Here is a 22,344-nt window from a genome sequence, read left to right as displayed (position 1 = left end):
CTGGAGATTTAATTACTTATTTGTATCATTTGAGAGATGCTAGAAGACAATCTTTTACTGCAACTGTGTGTGGTTGTGTCGAAGTAAAGTTATAATAGGGAACAATTGTACTTGTATACATAGATGAAGGTTCCTATAAATTGAGATGTTTTCACTCTTAAGAGCTCAGCATTTTCACTCCAGAATTCTTCTACCATCATATCAGCCATATTGGCAGTAAGGAAAATAAGATTAAAGGGGGGGGGGGGGGGGGGATTCTGTGGTAACGTTTCTATAGGTTAAACTTACTCAGGCTGCTGTCAAATAGAAGAAAAACTTTTACTTGTCCTCCTCACTCCACAGTTGCCACTGTTCTTAAAGGGGTACTCCGGTGCTTAGATATCTTATCCCCTCCCGTAGACTTGCATTGAGGGGCGGAGCGTGACTTCACACGGGGGCGCAGACGTGACGTCACACGCCGCCCGCCCTGTGATCGCCCGTAATCACACCCGGAGCGAACACGCTCCAGGGACTGAATACAAACTGGGTGCCGCGTGCAAGATCACGGGGGTTCCCAGCGGCGGGACTCCCGCGGTCAGGCATCTTATCCTTTGTGTAGGGGATAAGATGTCTAAGCACCAGAGTACCCCTTTAAGGAGCTCTGGTACTGCTGCTCAGTACTTCCAGGTTTGGCATGTAGAGTTAACTGCTCAGCCTACAAGTGGCTGCAATGCTGCCCCACCTCAGGTGCTTATTGGCTAAAAAGACAATTGCATGTGTCGACCCTGATGCTGGAAGTATTGCTCAGTAGTACTGGGCTTGTTTAGAATGGTGTAGCAGGGGAGGCAGGAAGGTAAGTATGTTTTTATTTAATCTGCAGCCTGAGCAGAATACCCAATGAAATTTGCACTATGATATGAAGGAGAGATAAAGTAACTAGCTTCTTCTCCTACTTGTATGGACAGGTGTTTAACCCCTTAAGGACTTTTTGCACTTTCGTTTTTTCCTCCTTACCTTTTAAAAAATCATAACCCTTTCAATTTTCCACCTAAAAATCCATATTATGGCTTATTTTTTGCGTCACCAATTCTACTTTGCAGTGACATCAGTCATTTTACCCAAAAATTTACGACGAAACGGAAAAAATAATAATTGTGCGACAAAATCAAAGAAAAAACGCCATTTTGTAACTTTTGGGGGCTACCGTTTCTAGGCAGTGCCTATTTCAGTAAAAATGACACCTTATCATTATTCTGTAGTTCCATACGGTTAAAATGATACCCTACTTATATAGGTTTGATTTTGTCGTACTTCTGGAAAAAATGATAACTGCATGCAGGAAAATTTATACGTTTAAAAATGTCATCTTCTGACCCTTATAACTTTTTTATTTTTCGGTATGAGGGCAAATTTTTTGCGCCGTGATCTGAAGTTTTTATCGGTATGATTTTTGTTTTGATCGGACTTTTTGATCACTTTTTATTTCTTTTTTAATGGTATAAAAAGTGACCAAAATACGCTTTTTTGGACTTTAGAATTTTTTGCGCGTACGCCATTGACCGTGCGGTTTAATTAATGATATATTTTTATAGTTCGGATATTTACGCACGCGGCGATACCACATATGTTTATTTTTATTTACACTGTTTTATTTATTTTTTTATGGGAAAAGGGGGGTAATTCAAACTTTTATTAGGGAAGGGGTTAAATGACCTTTTATTAACACTTTTTTTTTTTTTTTGCAGTGTTATAGGTCCCATAGGGACCTATAACACTGCACACACTGATCTCCTATGCTGATCACTGGCGTGTATTAACACGCCTGTGATCAGCGTTATCGGCGCTTGACTGCTCCTGCCTGGATCTCAAGCACGGAGCAGTCATTCGTCGATCGGACACTGAGGAGGCAGGTAAGGGCCCTCCCGGTGTCCTGCAAGCTGTTCGGGACGCCGCGATTTCACCGCGGCGGTACCGAACAGCCCGACTGACTAGCCGGGATACTTTCACTTTAGAAGCGGCGGTCAGCTTTGACCGCCGCTTCTAAAGGGTTAATACTGCACATCGCCACGATCGGCGATGTGTGGTATTAGCCGTGGGTCCCGGCCGTTGATTAGCGCCGGGACCGACGCGATGTTATGCGGGGTCGCAGCGCGACCCCCGCTTCATATTGCGGGAGCTGGCGCAGGACGTAAATATACGTCCTGCGTCGTTAAAGGGTTAAAAACCTCATTTTTAAGTATACACAGGTTTCGCGATGGAAAGCTTTCTTTATATAATACTGACCTTTTATTATTATATTCTTCTTGACAACATGGCAGACAGTACTAAAACAATAAATCATCATAAGTTGAAAAGAGATTTATCAAAAACTGTCCAGAGGAAAGGAACTCTGCAACTTTTCCTCTGGACAAGTTTTTAACAGTCAAACCAAGAATCTTTTATTGAAAAGAGTAATGATAGCAGTACAAAAGGCAAAAGTTAAATAGTAAAATGCCTCTTCAGGCATAAAATCACATAATAGATAACATGGAGGTTACATCATCTCGTTGATTCGCACAGAAACAAAGAATGCATCACACACGTATGGAAAACAATACAGATACATGTTAATGGCAGGATCGGTCGTCTACAAACAGTCTCCTCAAGCACATATAAAATATAGGAAAATTCCCCGCCCCCAGTTCAATATAGAGAAAGGCAATTCTGTATAGGTGGGCAATAAGAAGAGGCCTGCCATTCTTCCCATAATTTATCAAAATATTCCACCCTGTTCTCACGAATGGCAGACAGTTTTTCACGAAGCATAATAAAGTTAACTCTATCTATAACCTTCTGAAATGACAATAACAGGGACTTCCATTGGGCTGCTATATGTATCCTGGTAGCCATAAGAATGAATTGAACCATTCGAAAGGTGCGAAATGGCATCCTACTGGGTCTGTTGCTTAAAAGACAAAAAGACGGAGAACTGGGCATGCGTTCACCAAATAAATCCACCAAGACCTTGTGAACCCTTGTTGTGCTACCGTAGGGCAGCTCCACCAAATATGATGCCTAGAACCATTAGTCTGACATCCCCTGAAGCAAAGAGGAGACACCGATGGGTAAAGTGTGTGCAATCTAGAAGGGACCATGTAGACTCTATGTAGGATTTTAATAGATGTCTCCATTAAGGAGACCTGCCAACTACCCTTACTAATAGCTGTGCAACAAGCATGCCATTGGGGCAAAGATAGGGTCACACGTAGGTCACGTTCCCAGGCTACCATGAAGCGCAGTTTAGTATCAGTAGGGGGGGGGGCATTTAGATGAGCATAAATGCGGGAAAGCATGCCTGGCAACGTAGGACCATAAAGCAAGGCCGCTTCATAGAATGTAGTGTTCACCCTAAAGCCCTTAGGCCCCAACGAGGAGTAATATGATAGGATTTGAAGGGCCCGGAAATATTCCCTAGGCGGGAGTGTATGTATAGAGCAGAGTTGTGTTTATAGTGATCAATTGTTTACCCACCAGCAGGTCAGATAATTTAGTTAGTTTAGCAGAGCGCCACCAGGAATACAAGGCAGTGGAAATGCCAGGTTGAAAAGCGGGATTAGAAAGAAAGGGGAGGAGGGGCGGTATAGGGGATTGCAGATGGAATTTGAAGCGGACCAGACACCAAAGAGACAAGGAAAATAGAGTGATTTGCGCCAAAGAGGAGAGAAGAGCTGAGACAGGACAAGAGGACCACATCAAGGCGGAGAAAGAGTAGGGAGAGATAAGGGATGCCTCCAACCCCACCCATCTAGGGGCATTCTGTGTGGCTTGTGTAAGGGCCAATTGGGCTAGGCGAGCAGCATAGTAATATTTCAGCAGGTTGGGAACCGATAGACCACCTACCCTTTTATGATAATGCATAACAGTCTTATTAATGCGGGGGTCGTCTACCATTCCAGATGTAATGAGAAATAGTGTGTTGAAGAGAGCATATGTCTTTTTTCACTACCGGGATGGGAAGGGAGTGGAACAAGTACAGGATGCGTGGAAGAATAACCATTTTGTATACATTTATGCGGCCTATCCACGAGATATGGGGTACTGTCCACTTAGTTAGATCCGCTCTAATAGAGCGAAATAGAGGAGGATAGTTCGCTGCATATAAAGTTTTAAGGGATGTAGTAAGATTAACACCCAGATAGGACAGGCCCTGGGAGGAGTCGTGAAACCCAAAATTTAATTAAATCAATTGACGTGTCAAGGGTGGGACATTGCAATACATAACCTCCGATTTAGCCACATTCACCTTCAACCCCGACAGCCCAGCAAACCCGTCCAAGAGTGAGTAAATTAGGTAAGTAACTAAAGGATTCGTTAACGTCAGGAAAAGGTCATCTGCAAATAGGCAAGTTTTATATTCCATCGAACCCACCACAAGGCCCTTAATGTTAACGTTGTCTCTAATAGCAATCGCCAAGGGCTCCATCACGAGCGCAAAAAGCGCCGGTGAGAGGGGGCATCCCTGGCGTGTTCCCCTCCCTATAGATATAGATGAGGGTGAAGTGGAGGGCAGCTTCAAGTAGGCCGTCGGGGCCGAATAAATGCTACGCAACATGCAAACAAAGGGACCAGAAATGCCAAATTTCGACAATACCTGAAACAGGTAGGGCCACGAGACCGTATCAAAGGCCTTTTTCTATATCTAGCGCTAGGGCAAGCATGGGAGTTTTAGTTACATCTGAATAGTTGATAAGGTTCAAGATCTTCCTAATATTATCTGGGGCCTGTTGGCCTGGGATAAATCCCACCTGGTCTTGGTGGACAAGAGAGGGCAAGTAGGAATTAAGTCTAGAAGCAAGAATAGAAGTAAGTAGTTTAGAATCGACATTAAGAAGAGAGAGAGGACGATAGTTAGAGGGTAGAGTGTGGTCCTTAGAGGGTTTAGGCAAGACAGTGATCAAAGCATCAAGAAATTCAGAGGGAGGTTTGGCGCCAGAGAAAAAGAGTTGAAAAAGGAAACCAGATGAGGAATTAGCAAAGAGGAAAATGTTTTAAAGTAGGAGGCAGAAAATCCGTCCGGGCCAGGAGACTTGCCCAGTTTAAGGTGGTCAATGGCCCGGTCCAAAGCAGATAAAGATGGGAGAGACAATTGAGAGAAAAAGGCATTGAAAGAAGCAGAATAATTAGGGGGAGAAGGAGGGGTCAAGTAGTGGTGCGTATAGAAGGAAGAAAAAGCCTCATAAATACGATCAGGGTGGGATGTGCGGAGGCCAGGTCTCAACTGAACACTATGCACTCGGTTAAACGAGGAAGTTTTCTTAAGCATAGCCGCTAGAAGCCTGTCAGGTTTATTAGCCAACCAATAATAGGTTGCACCCGTCCACCTCAAAGCTTTCTCAACCTTAGTAGAGAGCAGGGCATCCAATTGCAACCTAGTATCCGCAATAGACTTATAAAGAAAGGGGGTAGGATCCTGCTGATGGGCAAAAAACAATCTAGACAGTCTGGCCTCCAAGGCCACCTGGACTCTAGACCTATCTCGCTTAATACCCGAGGCCCTGGAGATCAGGCGTCTGCGGATGTAAACCTTATGGGCCAACCACGTCCAATGTGGAGACGATTGCGGGGAGCTATTTAAAGAGAAGTAGGAAGCTATATCGCTCTCCAATTGGGTTTTAATTCTAGGCATAGTCAATAAAGACTCGTTAAGTCTCCACCTAAATGGTAATATGAGAGGGGACATAAAATTAAAGACTGACAATACCAGATCATGGTCCGACCACGACACGGGGACATGACGAGCATAGACCAGCTGAGGCACCGTCGCAGCGTTGACCAAGATCCAGTCTATCCTCGTGTAGTGGCGTTGGACCGGGGAATAATAGGTGTAACCTCTACTGGTACCATTATGTTCCCTCCATGTGTCCACAAGAGTGCATAGCAAACAGACTGGATAATAGGCGTTGAGTCCCCGACCTACGAAACTGAACCGTATTAGAACGGTCTATCTTGTCATTATAAACAAAGTTAAAATCACCGGCCCACAACAATGTCTCATATGTCAGGGAGTCAAGAATGGAACACATATCTCTAAAGAATAAAATAGGGTTGTCAGTGGGGGCGTAAGTATTCACAAGGCAGATATTCTTCCCATACAGAGTGCCTAAAATGATTAGATAACGACCTTCAGGATCATATTTCGCCTCCGTCACCTCAAGTGGAAGGGAGTTGTGCAAGAAAATAGCAACTCCTCTACACTTAGTGGTAAAGGACGCCCTGTACATTCTTACAAAAGATTTATGAATAAAACTAGGGTAACAAGTCACAGTAAAATGCTTGAGGCGGGTATATGCATGGAAGGCTTTTTTCCGTTTGTTAGGGGAATTAAAGCCCCTAATGTTATGTGATATTATCCTACATATAATGGGCAAAATTAAAAAAGCAGAATATAAAAGGAGAAGGCAAACTATCACCCATATATACTTTACAAAAGGCGACGACCAATCCTGTTACACTGTTTCCATCACAAAAGAAAGGCGTAGCTGGTAAACCTCCTCTGGACAAGTTTTTATCAATCTCCCCCATAGTTTTTTACACAAGTAATTTAATTTTATGGCCATAGAAATAAGGTTTATTTTTATCTGAAAAATGTCAGTTTTTGACAGGTTTCTGGGGCCATTTTCATGGAGATGCTTGAAAAATCACAAGCAAAGAACTGATTTGTGTAAAATCCCTGAAAAATGTTCAAATGAATTAATTACAAAATGCTGTAAAAACTATTTAAAATGCCACAAACAGAGGCTGTGTGAACATAGCCTCATGCTACAATGAAGGCTTTTATCAACTACCTGTTCATGGCCTGCTTAGCCCATTGGTTAACTTACTGATAACAAACCATATTTGTCATATTTGTATATCATGAGCCATGTCTTCACCTTCTGTCATCTCTTATTCAGTGTCTGAAATGAACGTGTCTTCGAGAAAGATGCCCTGTAACCTCCAAGTGGTGAAAACCACAGAAAAATTCCTGACAGTCACATTTGAGCTTTGCCCTCAGAGTGGAGGTGAACTATGTGTACGAAGAGTCAAGTCCCCAGTGCCAATCCTTACCTCAGCCCCCAATGGTGAGAACTTGAAAATATATTCATTAGCTGTCACATAAAATGTGTTTTTCGTAAAATGCTGTAGAATTTAGTTTTTACAATTGGATGTGCCATCACTTCATGATCAGAGAGCTCAAGATTGGGATCACAACCTATTGTAAGAATAAAAAGGGGGTGCGCTATGGGGGGTCTCAGAGGTTGTACCTCATGATCATAAAGTGTTGGCAAATCCTAGCAATATGCCATCACTTAATGTAATAAATACACCATCAGGGTACATTCACACATACTGGCCCTCATTTACTATTGCAAACCCAACATGTTTTGTCGGGTGGTGCGCCAGAATATGCGCCAGAATTGAAGAAAAACCAGGCTAACTCTCCATTTTACTCAGAGAACCCAAAAAAGGGGCATGGCTGTTGGGAAAGGGGCATGGTCACAGAAAAGGGGCTAAGGTTTCCACAGAAAATGTGGTGGATTTCAGCTTAGGAAATCAGAGCATGTGTAAGAAAAAGGAAAATGTAGTGAAAGTGGAAAATAAAGACTACCAAGAAAAGGGCATTGTATCTACCGAAAAGTAATGACCAGAAATACTTAATTGATAAAATGCAAAATTAATTTAAAATACATAAGACACCGAGGAATGACTTCAGACAAAGAACGTCTCCTGGCAAAAAGTGCATGAAATAGTGCTATAATGGCAAATTGCCATATCCTACATAAAGTATAGTTATAGTAGGTATTGCCTATGAGGTACAAGGCACACTATCTATGTTGCATGAATAAAGTGGGTGTAATAGCAGCAAAATCTAGCAGCAATGAATAAAGTGCAGTTCACATTAAAAAGGTATAATGAACAAGCGAAGGTGCACAATGAACAATACCCACATGTATCAGAACAAGGGAGTAGCATGGCCTGGAGGCGTCACCCCTACGATCGTTTCGGACTACGTCCTTCTTCCGTGAGTAGAAGTGGAAAATGTAGGGAAACCTTCGCAAATACTGTGGGGGAAAAATTGTAGGGAATTAAAACCCAGAAAGAAACCTACACTCCACTCTTAGTAAATCAGGGCCACTGTGTTTGTAGATTTTTTTCCTGTGTATATTAATGTAAAATTATTGTACAATGCATTCAGAAAGTCTAAATAAAAATATATAAGATTATTCTGTGCACAATACCCCATAATGACAAAATGAATACAGAAAATTAGGAATAATTGATTGAAAAAGGAAAAACTAAAATACTGCATTGACAGAAGTATAAGTGAGACCTCATAGCAATGCCACTAAGGCTAAGTTTTTCAGCCCCAAAAAAAAGCTGCGACCAGATGTTATTTGTAAATCAATGAGAAATGGCAAAAAAAAAATTCCACTTGGCGTTTTCAATTTGGTGTATTTTCACTTTTTTGGGGGGCGTTTTTCAGCTTCTTGGCAGTTTTGCAAAATCGCAGCATGTTAAGCCACTGGCGTTTTTTCCTGAAATCGTGGCGTTTTTCTCCCATAGAAGTCTATGGGAGTAAAAAAAAAACGCCAAGCAAAATGCCATGTGGGTTTTAACTTTGGCGTTTTTTCAGGCTGTTTTTCTCTTTAGCGATCCAAAAAAAGTGATGGATACCTTTTTTTAATAAAATTTCGTAGGGTACCATTAAAAAAAATAAAAACGTATAAAAAAAGTAGTGATGGAAAAAATTGAATTTAACGAAATGTATCTTTTATATGACAACATTTTTATAAATTTTTAAAGAGGGATCAATTTATGTGGGTGGGCAGGGCACTAAAAATGTAGCCGACAATAGTAAAATGTAGTGTGTGTGTGTGTGTGTGTGTTTTTCACTTTTTTATTCTTTATTTTTTAGGTGGCAGTACTACTCCCAGCATGGAACACAGACTGTTCCATGATGGGAGTAGTAGTAGTACCTGTACTAATAAACAGATGGGGAAAAAAAATGTATTTAACTAAATTTATATATTTTTTTTTAGCAATCACTACTGCATCCCTCCTTTTTTTTTTTTTTCTTTCTTGGTACCCAACAAATTTTGGATACCAACAAAAAACGCCAAAGGGGCCAAAAATGCAATTTCCGCACAAATGAAAAAACACCAGAAAAAACATCAGACGCAGGAAATTGCACTGGCCAAAAAACGCAGGACAAAAAAACAAGTAGAAACTTAGCCTAAGAGTGGCAACAAGGAACATCTTACTGTCCACATTATAACTTTCTTTTGGTCCTTGTTTCCCCTGTGGTGGTGCGGCAGGAGAATTGACTACTTATTGCTAGATTCTAAGCGGGAACACATCCTATGGTCAACTCCTTTTCCGGCAACCTTTCTAAGAAAAAGGGATTGTTGAAGTGGACAACCACTTTGACGGGTGCGCCTGCCCTTCCAATTTGCCATCTGACTAGTTATGTTGCTCACCAGAGTTTAGAAAAGAGATTTTCAGGAAACAGAACTTTGGCAGGGTTTGCTTTTTATTTGTACTATGTTCATCTTTAACAATGACTAGCTGAGAAAAAAGGAACCTCATATGGTTTCTTATTATTGTCACTACAGTGACCTCACCGGCAATTTATGTAATTTGCTTTTTTAGTCACCTATATAAATATTTGCTTTCCTCCTCACCCTTATTAACCCTCCCTCTCCTTAAGAATTTCCTTCCCTCGGGGCATACAGGTTAGATGTAAGTATTCAAGCCCATGATACAGATTTGTCCACGTCAATCCCCTATACTAGGCTGGGAGCACAGCACTTAACTCTCTGACGACGTTCTACGATTTGTTCTCCCATGGTCTTTAAGCTATCAAACGGCTGGTCAGAGACGGATCACTCTCAACTTTGCAAGAGGCATTGGAACCAGAAAGCTTCCCTACTACTACCACCATCACCACTCCGGAAATTGAGAGGATTAAAGCCACAACAACCAAAGGTAATGATTTATACCTGTGATAACTTTCTGTTTTGAAGTAATATATCAGCAATAAGCATTCATAAGGTTTACGATAAACTACCTTATCTGTCATAAACCTAATAGCCTTAAATCAAGATTTATCTGGAAATGGACATTGATGATTTCATTTAACTCTTTGAGTGGCATTGTAAGAGCTGAGATCATTTTCCTGTATGTATGCGCAAAATATATAATGTCTGTGTTGCATACATAGCACCAAAATAGCCTGCAGCACTGTGCAGTGATTGTCACCATTCATATCCCATCCCTTATGTCAATCCAATATCCACTATCTCAGACACTAGGGACAATTTCATAGGAAGCCAATGTAAGAAGAAACCGAAGAAAACCAACACACATGGCTACAGTTTCATGCTGCCCTTGGTCAAGTTTAACCCCTTAAGGACCGGAGGTTTTTCCGTTTTTGCATTTTCGTTTTTTGCTCCTTGCCTTTAAAAAATCATAACTCTTTCAAATTTACACCTAAAAATCCATATGATGGCTTATTTTTTGCGCCACCAATTCTACTTTGTAATGACGTCAGTCATTTTGCCCAAAAATCTATGGTGAAGCGGGAAAAAAAATCATTGTGCGACAAAATTGAAAAAAAAAACGCTGTTTTGTAACTTTTGGGGGCTTCCGTTTCTACGTAGTACATTTTTCGGTAAAAATGACACCTGATATGTATTCTGTAGGTCCATACGATTAAAATGATACCCTACTTATATAGGTTTGATTTTGTCGGACTTCTGGAAAAAATCATAACTACATGCAGGAAAATTAATACGTTTAAAATTGTCATCTTCTGACCCCTATAACTTTTTTATTTTTCCGTGTATGGGGCGGTATGAGGGCTCATTTTTTGCGCCGTGATCTGAAGTTTTTAACGGTACCATTTTTGCATTGATAGGACTTATTGATCACTTTTTATTCATTTTTAAATGATATAAAAAGTGACCAAAAATGCACTATTTTGGACTTTGGAATTTTTTTGCGCGCACGCCATTGACCGAGCGGTTTAATTAATGATATATTTTTATAATTCGGACATTTCCGCACGCGGTGATACCACATATGTTTATTTTAATTTTTATTTACACTGTTTTTTTTTTTTTTATTGGAAAAGGGGGGTGATTCAAACTTTTAATAGGGGAGGAGTTAAATGATCTTTATTCACTTTTTTTTTTCACTTTTTTTGTGCAGTGTTATAGGTCCCATAGGGACCTATAACACTGCACACACTGATCTTCTATGTTGATCACTGGTTTCTCATAAGAAACCAGTGATCAACGATTCTGCCGGATGACTGCTCATGCCTGGATCTCAGGCACTGAGCAGTCATTCGGCGATCGGACAGCGAGGAGGCAGGAAGGGGCCCTCCCGCTGTCCTGTCAGCTGTTCGGGATGCCGCGATTAGCCGCGGCTATCCCGAACAGCCCGACTGAGCTAGCCGGGAACTTTCACTTTCACTTTTAGCCGCGCGGCTCAGCTTTGAGCGCGCGGCTAAAGGGTTAATAGCGCGCGGCGCCGCGATCGGCGCTGCGCGCTATTAGAGGCGGGTCCCGGCTTCACTATGACGCCGGGCCCGCCATGATATGACGCGGGGTTACTGTGTAACCCCGCGTTATATCAGAAGAGCAGGACCAAGGACGTACCGGTACGTCCTTGGTCCTTAAGGGGTTAAAGCCAGAGCCCGTGTATGGCAAGGAAATAGTGCTAGCCACTGGGTCACCATGCTACCGATCTATTTCTACCCTCCTACACACTTTATACTGTGTAAGAGTGCATACACTGTATAAGAAGAATATGAGGAGAATGTAGTATAGTAACTATGAGATCAGGGTTTTACATAACCCTGTCAGAATAAGTAACGTAATGGTAAAGCAGAATGTGTAGTAAATAAGTAAATATGTTCTAAAGTATTTAGTATATAGTTATATAGCATAGAATAATTGTTATATTGTATTTATGTTATTTATTATATAACTGGAAAATACATTTTATACAAAAAAAAAAAACTATTAATTTTGCTGTTCAAGGAGTCATCCAGCTTAAATTTTTTGGCATGGGTATGACTCCTGGCACCAATATAAACACAACAGCACCCTATGATAGGGATGGGATAAATTAACTTCTATACCAACCCTATTATCTTTGATACTCCCTACTTATGTTTATTGTAAAACATCATATTTATTGATATACATTAAAATTGGTTCCACAAATACTTAAAACCACAGTTTACATTGATCAATATAACTTGCTCATAGTCGAGTGTCTTGATATTAGGTGTCTGCAGAAAATGGACTGGGATACTGATGATTAAAATATAAACCCTTCGCTTCCCTACATGTTTCATGGCACCAGCCACGTTGAGGCAAATAACTCCTGACCAGTTAGCAGGGTGCTATTATATGGAGTAGTAAATGGATGCACAAACAATCACTGGATTGCTCATGCAGCCATTCACTTCTATTGTGAGCAGCATATCTCCTGTTTATATGGGGAGATGTGCTGACAACAAATTATTATTTATACGGCCACGCAATTGACATGATCAGCTGCCGAAAAAGTGTTTGCTCGTCTGTCAGCTGATCGATGTGACCGCTCATCCAATAGTCACCCTGTGTCATAGGGCTTAAAGTTGGCTATTTTATCTGCAAATGTGATGACTCTTATTGCCAAATTCATTTCCATTTGTATGTACTATATGCAATGAAGAAATATTTGTTGGTGAGAAACCTTTAACAGCTGGTTTTTCCATGTAAACAGCCTAGCTCATTTACATATATGACTCTTATTAACACACAACATTAAAATATTCTGGTGTCCACATGAGTACCTATTCTGACTTTGGTATTTGAGGGACTTAAAGGGGTACTCCACTGGCCAGCCATCCGGCTGCATTCGGAACATTTAGTTCCGAATGCTGTGCGTGCTGTGGGAGTCAGCCACGCCCCAATCGAAGACTATGGGAGGGGCATGACGGCCACCATGCCCCCTTCCATAGACTTGCATTGAGGGGGTGTGGCCTGAAGTCATAAGGGCGGTGGTCGACCCACACCCACCCCGCAGCACGGAAGGCTGGCTAATGGAGTACCCCTTTAAAGGGAACCTGTCATGACTTTCATGCTGTCTGAAACAAAAGTCAGAGGTCATGGCATCATGCCACGCTCCCTTGTGATGTCACACCACATCCCCTTCATTCATGTTTATGGGAGGGGGCATGATAACAGTCACGCCCCCTCCCATAGGTATAAATGGAGGGGGTGTGTTGTGACATCATAAGGGGGGCATGGCATGATGTTACAACTCCTGCCGCAGGAACCCAGCGTTCTTAACATACAGAAAGCCCTGGACAGGAAAGAATTGGATGGGAGGGGTGCATGACAAGGGGGGGGGGGTGTATCTGAGCAGCAGGAAAGGGTTAATAAAGGGGGGGCTAAGTGCAGATCAAGGAGAGGTCAAAGGAGGGGTAGACAGGGGGTTAAAAGGCTGGGGGGTGAAAAAGGAGGGGGCAGTCTGCAGGACAGAGCCACAGGAGAACATTGGTCCCTTACATGTGGTGAAGAGGCTCCCTCATGGCATCCATTGATGAGCTGCTGGCCCGTATGCGGGAGGAGGCACTGCGCCGGGGTCCCGGATGGCTGTCGTAGCAGCCGCAGGGCATGGTGAGCTCTCCGGCGGTGGAGGTGTTGGCGGAGGGGCCGGAGTTGCGGGTGGACGCCGGTCCCAGCTGACGACCCGCCTGAGCCCCAGCCCGGTACCAAGGTCCAGGTGGTGAGCAGTTGGGGAGGTCTGGGGGTTCGGCGCATCGGCGCGCTGGTGTGGCTGAGCAGGGAAGCAGCCGAGCTGTGTTCCCTGAGCGGCGGCGAGTTGAGGAGCCTGGACTTGCAATGGCCCCTCCCATGTTGCTGACAGTGGAAGGGGGTGGAGCTCACTGCGGCTGCTCCAGGCGGGGAGGATGGCTGGAGTCGGACCTGTTGGAGGAAACCCAGGCCGTGTGCTCTGACATCACTGCGGCTGCTGGACGTCACAGCCGGCTGCTACGTGGGGATCCTCTGCCAGGCGAGGGGGGTTCTCTTAGCCCCGCCTCCAGCTTTCCGAGCAGTGAGGTGGAAGGAGATGCTGGGGGGGACGTGAGATTGGCAGACGCCGCGAAGAGGGAGGTATACGTGTGCTTTAAAGGGCTGCTGGGGGCTCATTTGAAGGAGGAGGTCCGTGAAAAAATTTGGAAAAGGGGAATATGTGGAGATTTTTTTTTTTCTCTTTTGCCCCTTGAAAAATTTAATCTGGATCGGGTGAATCCGGATGATTCGAAGCATAAGGAGGAAGAGGAGGAACGGCGACTGTACCGCTTGATACCTGGAATGTTTTCCAACTGGCTTCAGGTGTTTGCGATCCTGGCCAGTGTGATTGGAGAAAAGGCGCCTCGCGTCCTGTTATATGGACTCAGTGAGGGAGGCGTATAGGGTGTACGGCGGGACTGCTTGGCTGCGATATGAGCAGTTTCGGCAGCACATGGCGGTCAGGTCGTCGCTGCGGTGGGATCACAAGGACATCAGTCTTTGGATGAAGCTCATGGCGGTGCCGAGGGGTGGGCTGCAGCCCTTTCGGGAAGGCACCAGTGGTCCCGGCGTGGGTTTAGGGCGGTAAGCTGGGGAAGCTAAAGGACTGTGTTGGCAGTTCAATGACAGGTCTTTTAAGTTTGGAACGGAGTGTCGTTTGAAGCACCAGTGTTCACGGGTTTGCCTGGTGTTTTAAGAAAGGGCGGGGACACTGACCAAAAAGGGGGCAACCACGGTCATGGTGGAAAGGATGGCGCCTTTCCTCGACATGTACCCAAATAGGGAGGTGGCGGCGCTATTGAGGGAGGGTTTTTCCTGTGGTTTTAGGATTCCAAGTGTTACGGCAGGGTCGGTGGAAGGGGGGGGTCTGCAACTTGGTCTTGGCTCGGGCTCAGCTGGGGTTGGTGCTGGAGAAGCTGGGTAAGGAGGTAGCATTAGGGCGGATGGCCGGTCCATCCGTTTTCTTCTCCTCCGTTGCCTGGGTTGCGGGTTTCCGAATTGGTGGCGCCTAGTCGTACAGTGGTGGGGGGGTTTGTTCTGGGCTGATATCGGGAGTGTTGGAATGTTGGGTGCGCAGGGCTAAGACGAACCAGATGGGCAGAGGGGTGATGGTGCGGCTGACTGAGCATGGGGTTTCTGCCATGTGCCCGGTAGCATGCTTTCAGAGTTTTATGTTGGTGCATCCCCGGGTTTAGGGTCCTTTATTTGCTGCATGAGGATGGGCATTTCCTTTCCCACTTCCAGCTTGTGGGGTTTTTTAGGAAGTGCTTGAGGGAGGTTGGTTGTGAGGCAAGTGCCTTTTAGCTCACATTCTTTCTGCATTGGGGCGGCAATGGAAACGTCTCGGTGGGATCTGACTCCAGAGACTATTAGACGTATTGGGCGGTGGGAGTTGGAACGTTTTTAGGCTGTATGTTCATCCGCAATTGTTGTTAATTATTTTGTTGCTATTTTTCTGTTTTTCTTTTGTTACAGGTGCAGGATCGTGCTTGATCTGGATTGTTGCCCATTCTTATGTGGTCCAGGGTGGGGTTTATGCTGCTGGTAGGCTGAATGGTAGGTAGTTTGGGCTCTCCCGGGCAGAGGCACAGGTGAGGTGGCTAGGAAAAGTGGGTATGTTGTGGGTGGGGCTGCTGCCTCATGTGCAATCTTTTGTCATTTTAGACAGGGCTACGGATGTTCTGGTGCTTCATGGAGTGGGTAATGACCTGTGGTTGCGTAGGTAAAGGATGTTATGAGGGACATGAAGTTGGACATGTTACGGCTGTGGTCTACTTTCCCAGGCATCATTTTGATGTGGTCCGACGTTGTGGCGCAATGGCGACAGGCTTGGTCTGTGGCGTCATTGAATCGGGTACAGGCAAATGTGAACCGGGTTGTTAGCAAGTTTGTGCCTAGGTGGTTAGGCACCAGGAGTTGGAATGGGGTCGCCAGAGTTCATGGATCCGGACAGGGTTCATCTGAATGCCATGGGTATGGACCTGTGGACTCTGGCGATTCGAGAGGTAGTGGAGAAGGCAGTGGCTTTGTGGCAGAGCGGCGGGATGTAAGGGGTCACACCCGCTGTCTGTGGCGGGAATAGGGGGAAGGCTTGGAGGCACATTTGGAGACTTATGCTGGACAAAGTGATTGGCTGGCTGGGTGGTGGCACCCAGATTTGTGATAACCTTGCGGGCATGGTGCCCCAAGGAGGGGTAGCGACTCCGAAAATGGTACCCCGGGATCTGGTGACCTACTGCCAGGGGTAAAGTAGGAGGTCCCTTTCAGGTGGATTGAGGATGGAGAGTGTGCGAGGTGCCTCCAGGTCTTTTCCCCTAGTTCTGGTTTAAGGATAGGTTCTACCTGTTATGCTGTTTATGTATGATGTTCATACGGTTATTTGTTAAAACTTAATATTTAATAAAGTTGGTCTGCTGTGTCCGTTTTACACCAGCAATGTCTGAGTATTATTGAAGGGTAAATTGTAAGAGGGGTGGTGTAAGGGTCAGCAGCATCTAGACAATCCTTGAGTCATGTTTAACGTGCATCAGTGTACACCCACTGTGGTATAGAGACCATGATAGATCTGTCAACAGCACCTTGTTGACCGTTTCTAAATTACTGTATCCCATTTTTCTATGCTGTGCACCCAAAAAATGTAATTGGGGTATAACAATGATGTTGGATTTTTCTGTTTTCAGGGACAAAATAAGTATTTATTGCACCAAATCCAGTGGTAACTGACTCTCCTATTTCTTATAGTTTGGGAAAACAGAGAGAGAGAAGGGAAGCGAGCGCCTTCTACTGCACTTGAATCCCCTCACAAGAAGAGCAATTTTCATAATTCTCGGTCCGTGTCCTTCAGCGCTGCCAGTCCATCTAAAGGTAAGATCTTATAGTAAATGCCACATGCCTTTACAATCTCCACTTTTACTATAATGTATGGAAGGGTTTACTATAAAGAATACTTGGACTGAAATAGATTACTGAAACACTTTTATAATTTTATATAATTACAAAAGCCTTTTAATAATATTAGAGGTGAATCAAGACAAATAGACTCTAATTTCCATACTATGCTGTGGATTAATGCAGAGCTTTAAAATTAATAAAGAAATTAATAAAATCTGCAGTGTCCTGACGCTATGGGGGAATTTATCATTGTAGGTGTGTGTTGGACTGTGTTGCGCAAAAAAGTGCTCAGGTGTAGGTGGCATATTCTGTTTTACGCACTATCCTGTGTGAAAAAGCAGAAAATCCCAGACAGGGCTGCCCTTATACAGTTCAAGGCCTGGGCACCACATGGACTGCCCCCAAGTGTGCCCCAGGGCCCGCCCCGGAGTCTGCACCCAATTTTATTTTTATCTTCTAATTCTATATCTCTAATTTAGATTATAGCAGAGTGCAGTGGATTAGAATACTGTGCTGCACTGCACACTGCTATAATCTAATGTACCCTATTCTGATTACTGTGAACCCTAAAAATTTGCCCATATTCCTGCACACTGGGGGAGATTTAACAAAACCTGTGTGGAGGTAGTGTGGTACAGTTTCCCATAGCAACCAATTAGATTGCTGTTTTACTTTGTAAAAAGGTCCCTGAAAATTTTTATTAACAATCTCATTGGTTGCTATGGGCAACTGCTACACTTTACCTTTACATAGGTTTTGGTAAACCTCCCCCACTAACCATATAGAGGTAGATACCAGTTATACCCAAGTGCTCTGCAGACAGTATAAGTGAGGAGTTACATTTAGTGACTCAAAGGTGACGTAAATTTTTCTAAGTGAATCAAAATAACATCTTGGGAGACTTTCACTATGGGAGTAGTTCACTATTCCTTTTTTTCACTATCCGGCCTGGGCTATCATGAAGACTACTTCTGGCCAAGACTTGTCTCCAAAAAACATGCCAGAGCAGCCAGACAAATATTTAAAGGACATCTGTACTACATGCATTTTACATATTCCTGTGCCCGGGCTGCAAAATAAACAAACTAAACTTTGACTCATCTTCCTACGTTCCCCCATTTTAACGTCACAGAGCCGTCAGCGTATCACTGGCTGCAGTGATGTGGCCAGAGCTTCCAGCCGATCACCGGCCGAGGCGGGACACGCTGATGGCTCTGTGACGTTTCCGTCCCGAGGATAGCAGAGGACTGTGAGGCTGATACCGGAGCAACGGGGGAACGTAGGAAGGAGAGTCAAAATTTGGTAAGGCACAGGAATATGTAAAATTCATGTAGTACAGATGTCCTTTAAGACTCCTTTCTCCAGCCCCCATATAGCTGTAGTCCCCCACACAATATGTACTGTATGCCTCTTCTGTATCTGTGCTCCTATATAGCTGAAGATCCCCTCTGTCACTCTGCCCCATGCTGTATACAGAAGTTTAACCCCTTAAGGACTCGGCCCATTTTGGTTTTAAGGACTCAGACAATAAAATGTTTACGTTTTCGTTTTTTCCTCCTCGCCTTCTAAAAATCATAACTCTTTTTTTATATTTTCATCGCCAGACTAGTATGAGGGCTTGTTTTTTGCGCGACCAGTTGTCCTTTGTAATGACATCACTCATTATATCATAAAATGTATGGCGCAACCAAAAAACACTATTTTTGTTGGGAAATTAAAAAGAAAAACGCAATTTAGCAAATTTTGGAAGGTTTCGTTTTCACGATGTACAATTTACGGTAAAAATGACGTGTGTTCTTTATTCTGAGGTTCAATATGATTAAAATGATACCCATTATTACATACTTTTATATTATTGTTGTGCTTAAAAAAAAAAAAAAAACTTTTTAACCAAATTAGTACGTTTATAATCCCTTCATTTTGATGACCTATAACTTTTTCATTTTTCCGTATAAGCAGCGGTATGAGGGCTCATTTTTTGCGCCATGATCTGTACTTTTTTTTTTATACCACATTTGCATATAAAAAACTTTTAATACATTTTTTATAATTTTTTTTAAAATAAAATGTATTAAAAAAGTTGCAATTTTGGCCATTTTTTTTTTTTTTACGTTCACGCCATTCACCGTACGGGATCATTAACATTTTATTTTAATAGTTCGGACATTTACGCACGCGGCGATACCAAATATGTCTATTAAATTTATTTTTTACGCTTTTTGGGGGTAAAATAGGAAAAAACAGACGTTTTACTTTTTTTATTGGGGGAGGGGATTTTTCACTTTTTTTACTTTTAATTTGACATTTTAAAAAAAATTTTTTTTTACACTTGAATAGTCCCCATAGGGGACTATTCATAGCAATACCATGATTGCTAATACTGATCTGTTCAATCGGTCATCTTCTGCTCTGCTCGATCTCAGACCAGAGCAGAAGACGCCGGGAGCCGGACAGAGGCAGGTGAGGGGACCTCCGTGCGGCGTTCTGAATGATCGGACCCCCGCAGCAGCGCTGCTGGCGATCAGACCATTCATTGAAATCGCGTACTGCCGCAGATGCCAGGATCTGTATTGATCTCGGCATCTGAGGGGTTAATGGCGGACGACCGCGAGATCGCGGGCGTTGGCCATTGCCGGCGGGTCCCTGGCTGCGATCAGCAGCCGGGATCAGCCGCGCATGACACGGGCATCGCTCCAGTGCCCGCGGTTATGTACAGGACGTAAATGTACGTCCTGGTGCTTTAAGTACCACCGCACCAGGACATACATTTACGTCCTGTGTCCTTAAGGGGTTAAAAGGGGATTCCAGGATTTTTTTTATTTTTTATTTGACTATGCTACAGGGGCTGTAAAGTTAGTGTAGTTCATTATATATAGTCTGTACCTGTCTCCTTTGGCTGCTCTCATATTCTTATGTGATCTTTGCTCTGGATGTTCATTAATACCATACGAAATGACTCCTGTCTCTAGTATTTCCCAGGATGCAGTGCGGCCGAGACCTGACATCACTAGTCAGGTGATGACTGGGAGCCTGTTCTGCTTCAATGGGTGGAGCAATCACAGAGAATTAACAGCTGGAGGCACCTGATTAGAAAGCAATTATCTTTTTCATTGACTCCAGCTTGTTTGTTGTTCAATGCATGGGGTGGCTGATGTGTAGGTGGTAGGAAAGTGGAATTCTGGGATTTGTAGTAAAAAAAAAAAAAAGAAAAATTCAACAGGAAATAATGAGGTTCACAAAAAAAAGCCACAGCTTTATGGTAATCTCACAACACAGCCATTTAACCCAAAGACAAGTGCAGATCCTTCCTAAGCATGTCCATTACTGTCTGCTAAAATCCCCTTATTGTGGATAACCCCTTTAAGTAACCATGGTGGTCGATGGTAGATTCTCTTCTCCCCTGCTAGGCTTGATTGATAGCTTTCTTTGCATCTGTGTCTAGGGCAAGATCTGGCAGCGACCACCCCGATTACTTAGAGCTCCATTTCCAAACTGTTATAAAACTGATTTCTCTGAAACGCATCATAGATGGTTATAACAAAGGAAGCCTGTCTCTGTTTACATGTTCCTTTGACATCCTGCTCATCCTAACCTTACATTTGAACCTATAATAAGAATTCCTGTTAAAGCAATACCTATAAAATGTTTTGTATTAATCTCTTATATGTTAAAATATAGGGCTCATACTGAATATTGCCAGATTTTTGTCCTAGAGAACATTGATCTCCAACTTGTGGTTCTCCTTCTGTTGCAAATTTACAGCTCCCACAGGCTGTCATGGCGTTATAGTAATAGCTGGTCTTCTTGTGCACCATTCCCACATTTCAGATCTACAATCAGTTGTAAGAATAATAAACACTTCTTTTCCCTTGGGCTGTATGTCGCTCATGTGTGTTGTGTGATTGATGTGTTTTCATTTAATTACAGAATATTTTGATGGGGAGTTAATGATGTTGTTTCATGGCATCACACCCTGGTGCAGAACAATATACAAGTCTCATGGACTAATACAACGATGTCATATTCTCATCCCAGTAGAAGATATGCCGCTTATTGAGCATGCAGTGATTGTTATACATAGACATGTGAGCCCAATACTGAGAACATTCCTGGGACACAAGATACCTGCTGTGGAGTATGGCCTCAGATAATGCTATATTTCTGTTTAATCACAACAATACATAGAATGCTTCTACCTTAGATTACTTAAAGTGTAGGTTCATTCTCATTACTCAACGTTGCCTATCTTGTACTGATCTTAAGTGACTGAGCCCAGAGCTACATTTATAATTCTGCTGGTTGCTGGTGGAATCTGTCAACCCTGGTTTGTGTTGACAGACCTGTTGGTCCAGATGGACAATAATATGGTTATCTGCTCTCTCTATGGCAAATACACCTCAAACATTTATAACCCCTTTCATAAATGTAGCGTTTTTGGACACGACAAATCAAATATTCAGGAAATTGTTCGCACAAAAGATAATGGCCAGTCAGAAATTGTCAAAAATCCACTTTTTTGGTCCTGCTCCATGTTCTTAGAGATCACACTGTCAGTGTTTGTTTCCTTTCTTCAATTTTACTATCATGGAGACTTCAGAAACTGAGCTGTGAGCAACAGCTTTAAACATGACTTTTCTTGCATGTACACAATTATGTGCCTATTGTGAAAGATCAAGAAATGTGAGTTTTTTTTGTTGTTGTTGTTGTTGTTGTTTTATTTAAAGAGTGTTCTTTTTGTGCAGTGTTATGTAAATTTAGCCTTCAGTATTTTATATGGTTAGTGTCAGTTTACATCACAGATTTTCGATATCTGCCCCTGCTTCCCATAGGAAGTGGAGCATGCCATACATTCCAAAGGTCAGTGTGTTCTTACATAGTTTCTTTGGACTCTGGTCTTGTTGGACTTTGCCTGAAGTGACTCATTTGTTTGTAAATGACTGGCACTTGTATTATCAGAAAGCAAAAATTCCAATAATTTTTTTTTTTTTTTTTTTTTTTTTACATCTCTGAAGTGGCTTCACCTGCTCATATTGGCTATAGGTGGCAATATAGCTGGCAATATGTTTTTTATATTTTTGGAAAGAAGCTTTTTTCCTGACATTCTGTAGATCTTTATTCTAACTCTGTCTTGCGTTTAAATAAAAATAGATTTCCCATTGTTGATCCAATCTGCAGACACCAGTCAATTACATGATAAATGAACCTGGAGAATGTTACTGTCAGACTCCTAAAATTAATCACAGTCACTCTTATGAAGAAGTAAAGGGTTAAATGAACTCTAAGCCAGTACCGTAGCATGGGAAGGAACACACAGGTGGTATCCCAAAACGCAACATTTTTAAGTGGCTAAATCTGACAAGTATTGTGTCCATTAACACAG

General features: G+C 42.9%; 1 protein-coding gene across 4 annotated transcripts in view; it reads left to right on the top strand.

The window, feature by feature from the left end:
- The window catches only part of LOC130296566 (myosin light chain kinase, smooth muscle-like), a 105,398-nt gene that overhangs the window by 38,888 nt on the left and 44,166 nt on the right, over positions 1-22,344 (top strand). For all 4 annotated transcript variants that reach the window (XM_056548225.1, XM_056548227.1, XM_056548224.1 and 1 more), the window contains 3 exons: positions 6,912-7,079; positions 9,856-9,984; positions 16,815-16,937. In XM_056548225.1, coding sequence (XP_056404200.1) covers positions 6,912-7,079; positions 9,856-9,984; positions 16,815-16,937 — 420 coding nt within the window. The remainder of the gene's footprint in view (positions 1-6,911; positions 7,080-9,855; positions 9,985-16,814; positions 16,938-22,344) is intronic.

Source organism: Hyla sarda, chromosome 12 (assembly GCF_029499605.1).
Source record: "Hyla sarda isolate aHylSar1 chromosome 12, aHylSar1.hap1, whole genome shotgun sequence".
Classification (NCBI taxonomy): domain Eukaryota; kingdom Metazoa; phylum Chordata; class Amphibia; order Anura; family Hylidae; genus Hyla; species Hyla sarda.
Note: the sequence above shows the minus strand (reverse complement) of the source record. Positions and strands in the feature narration are given on the sequence as shown.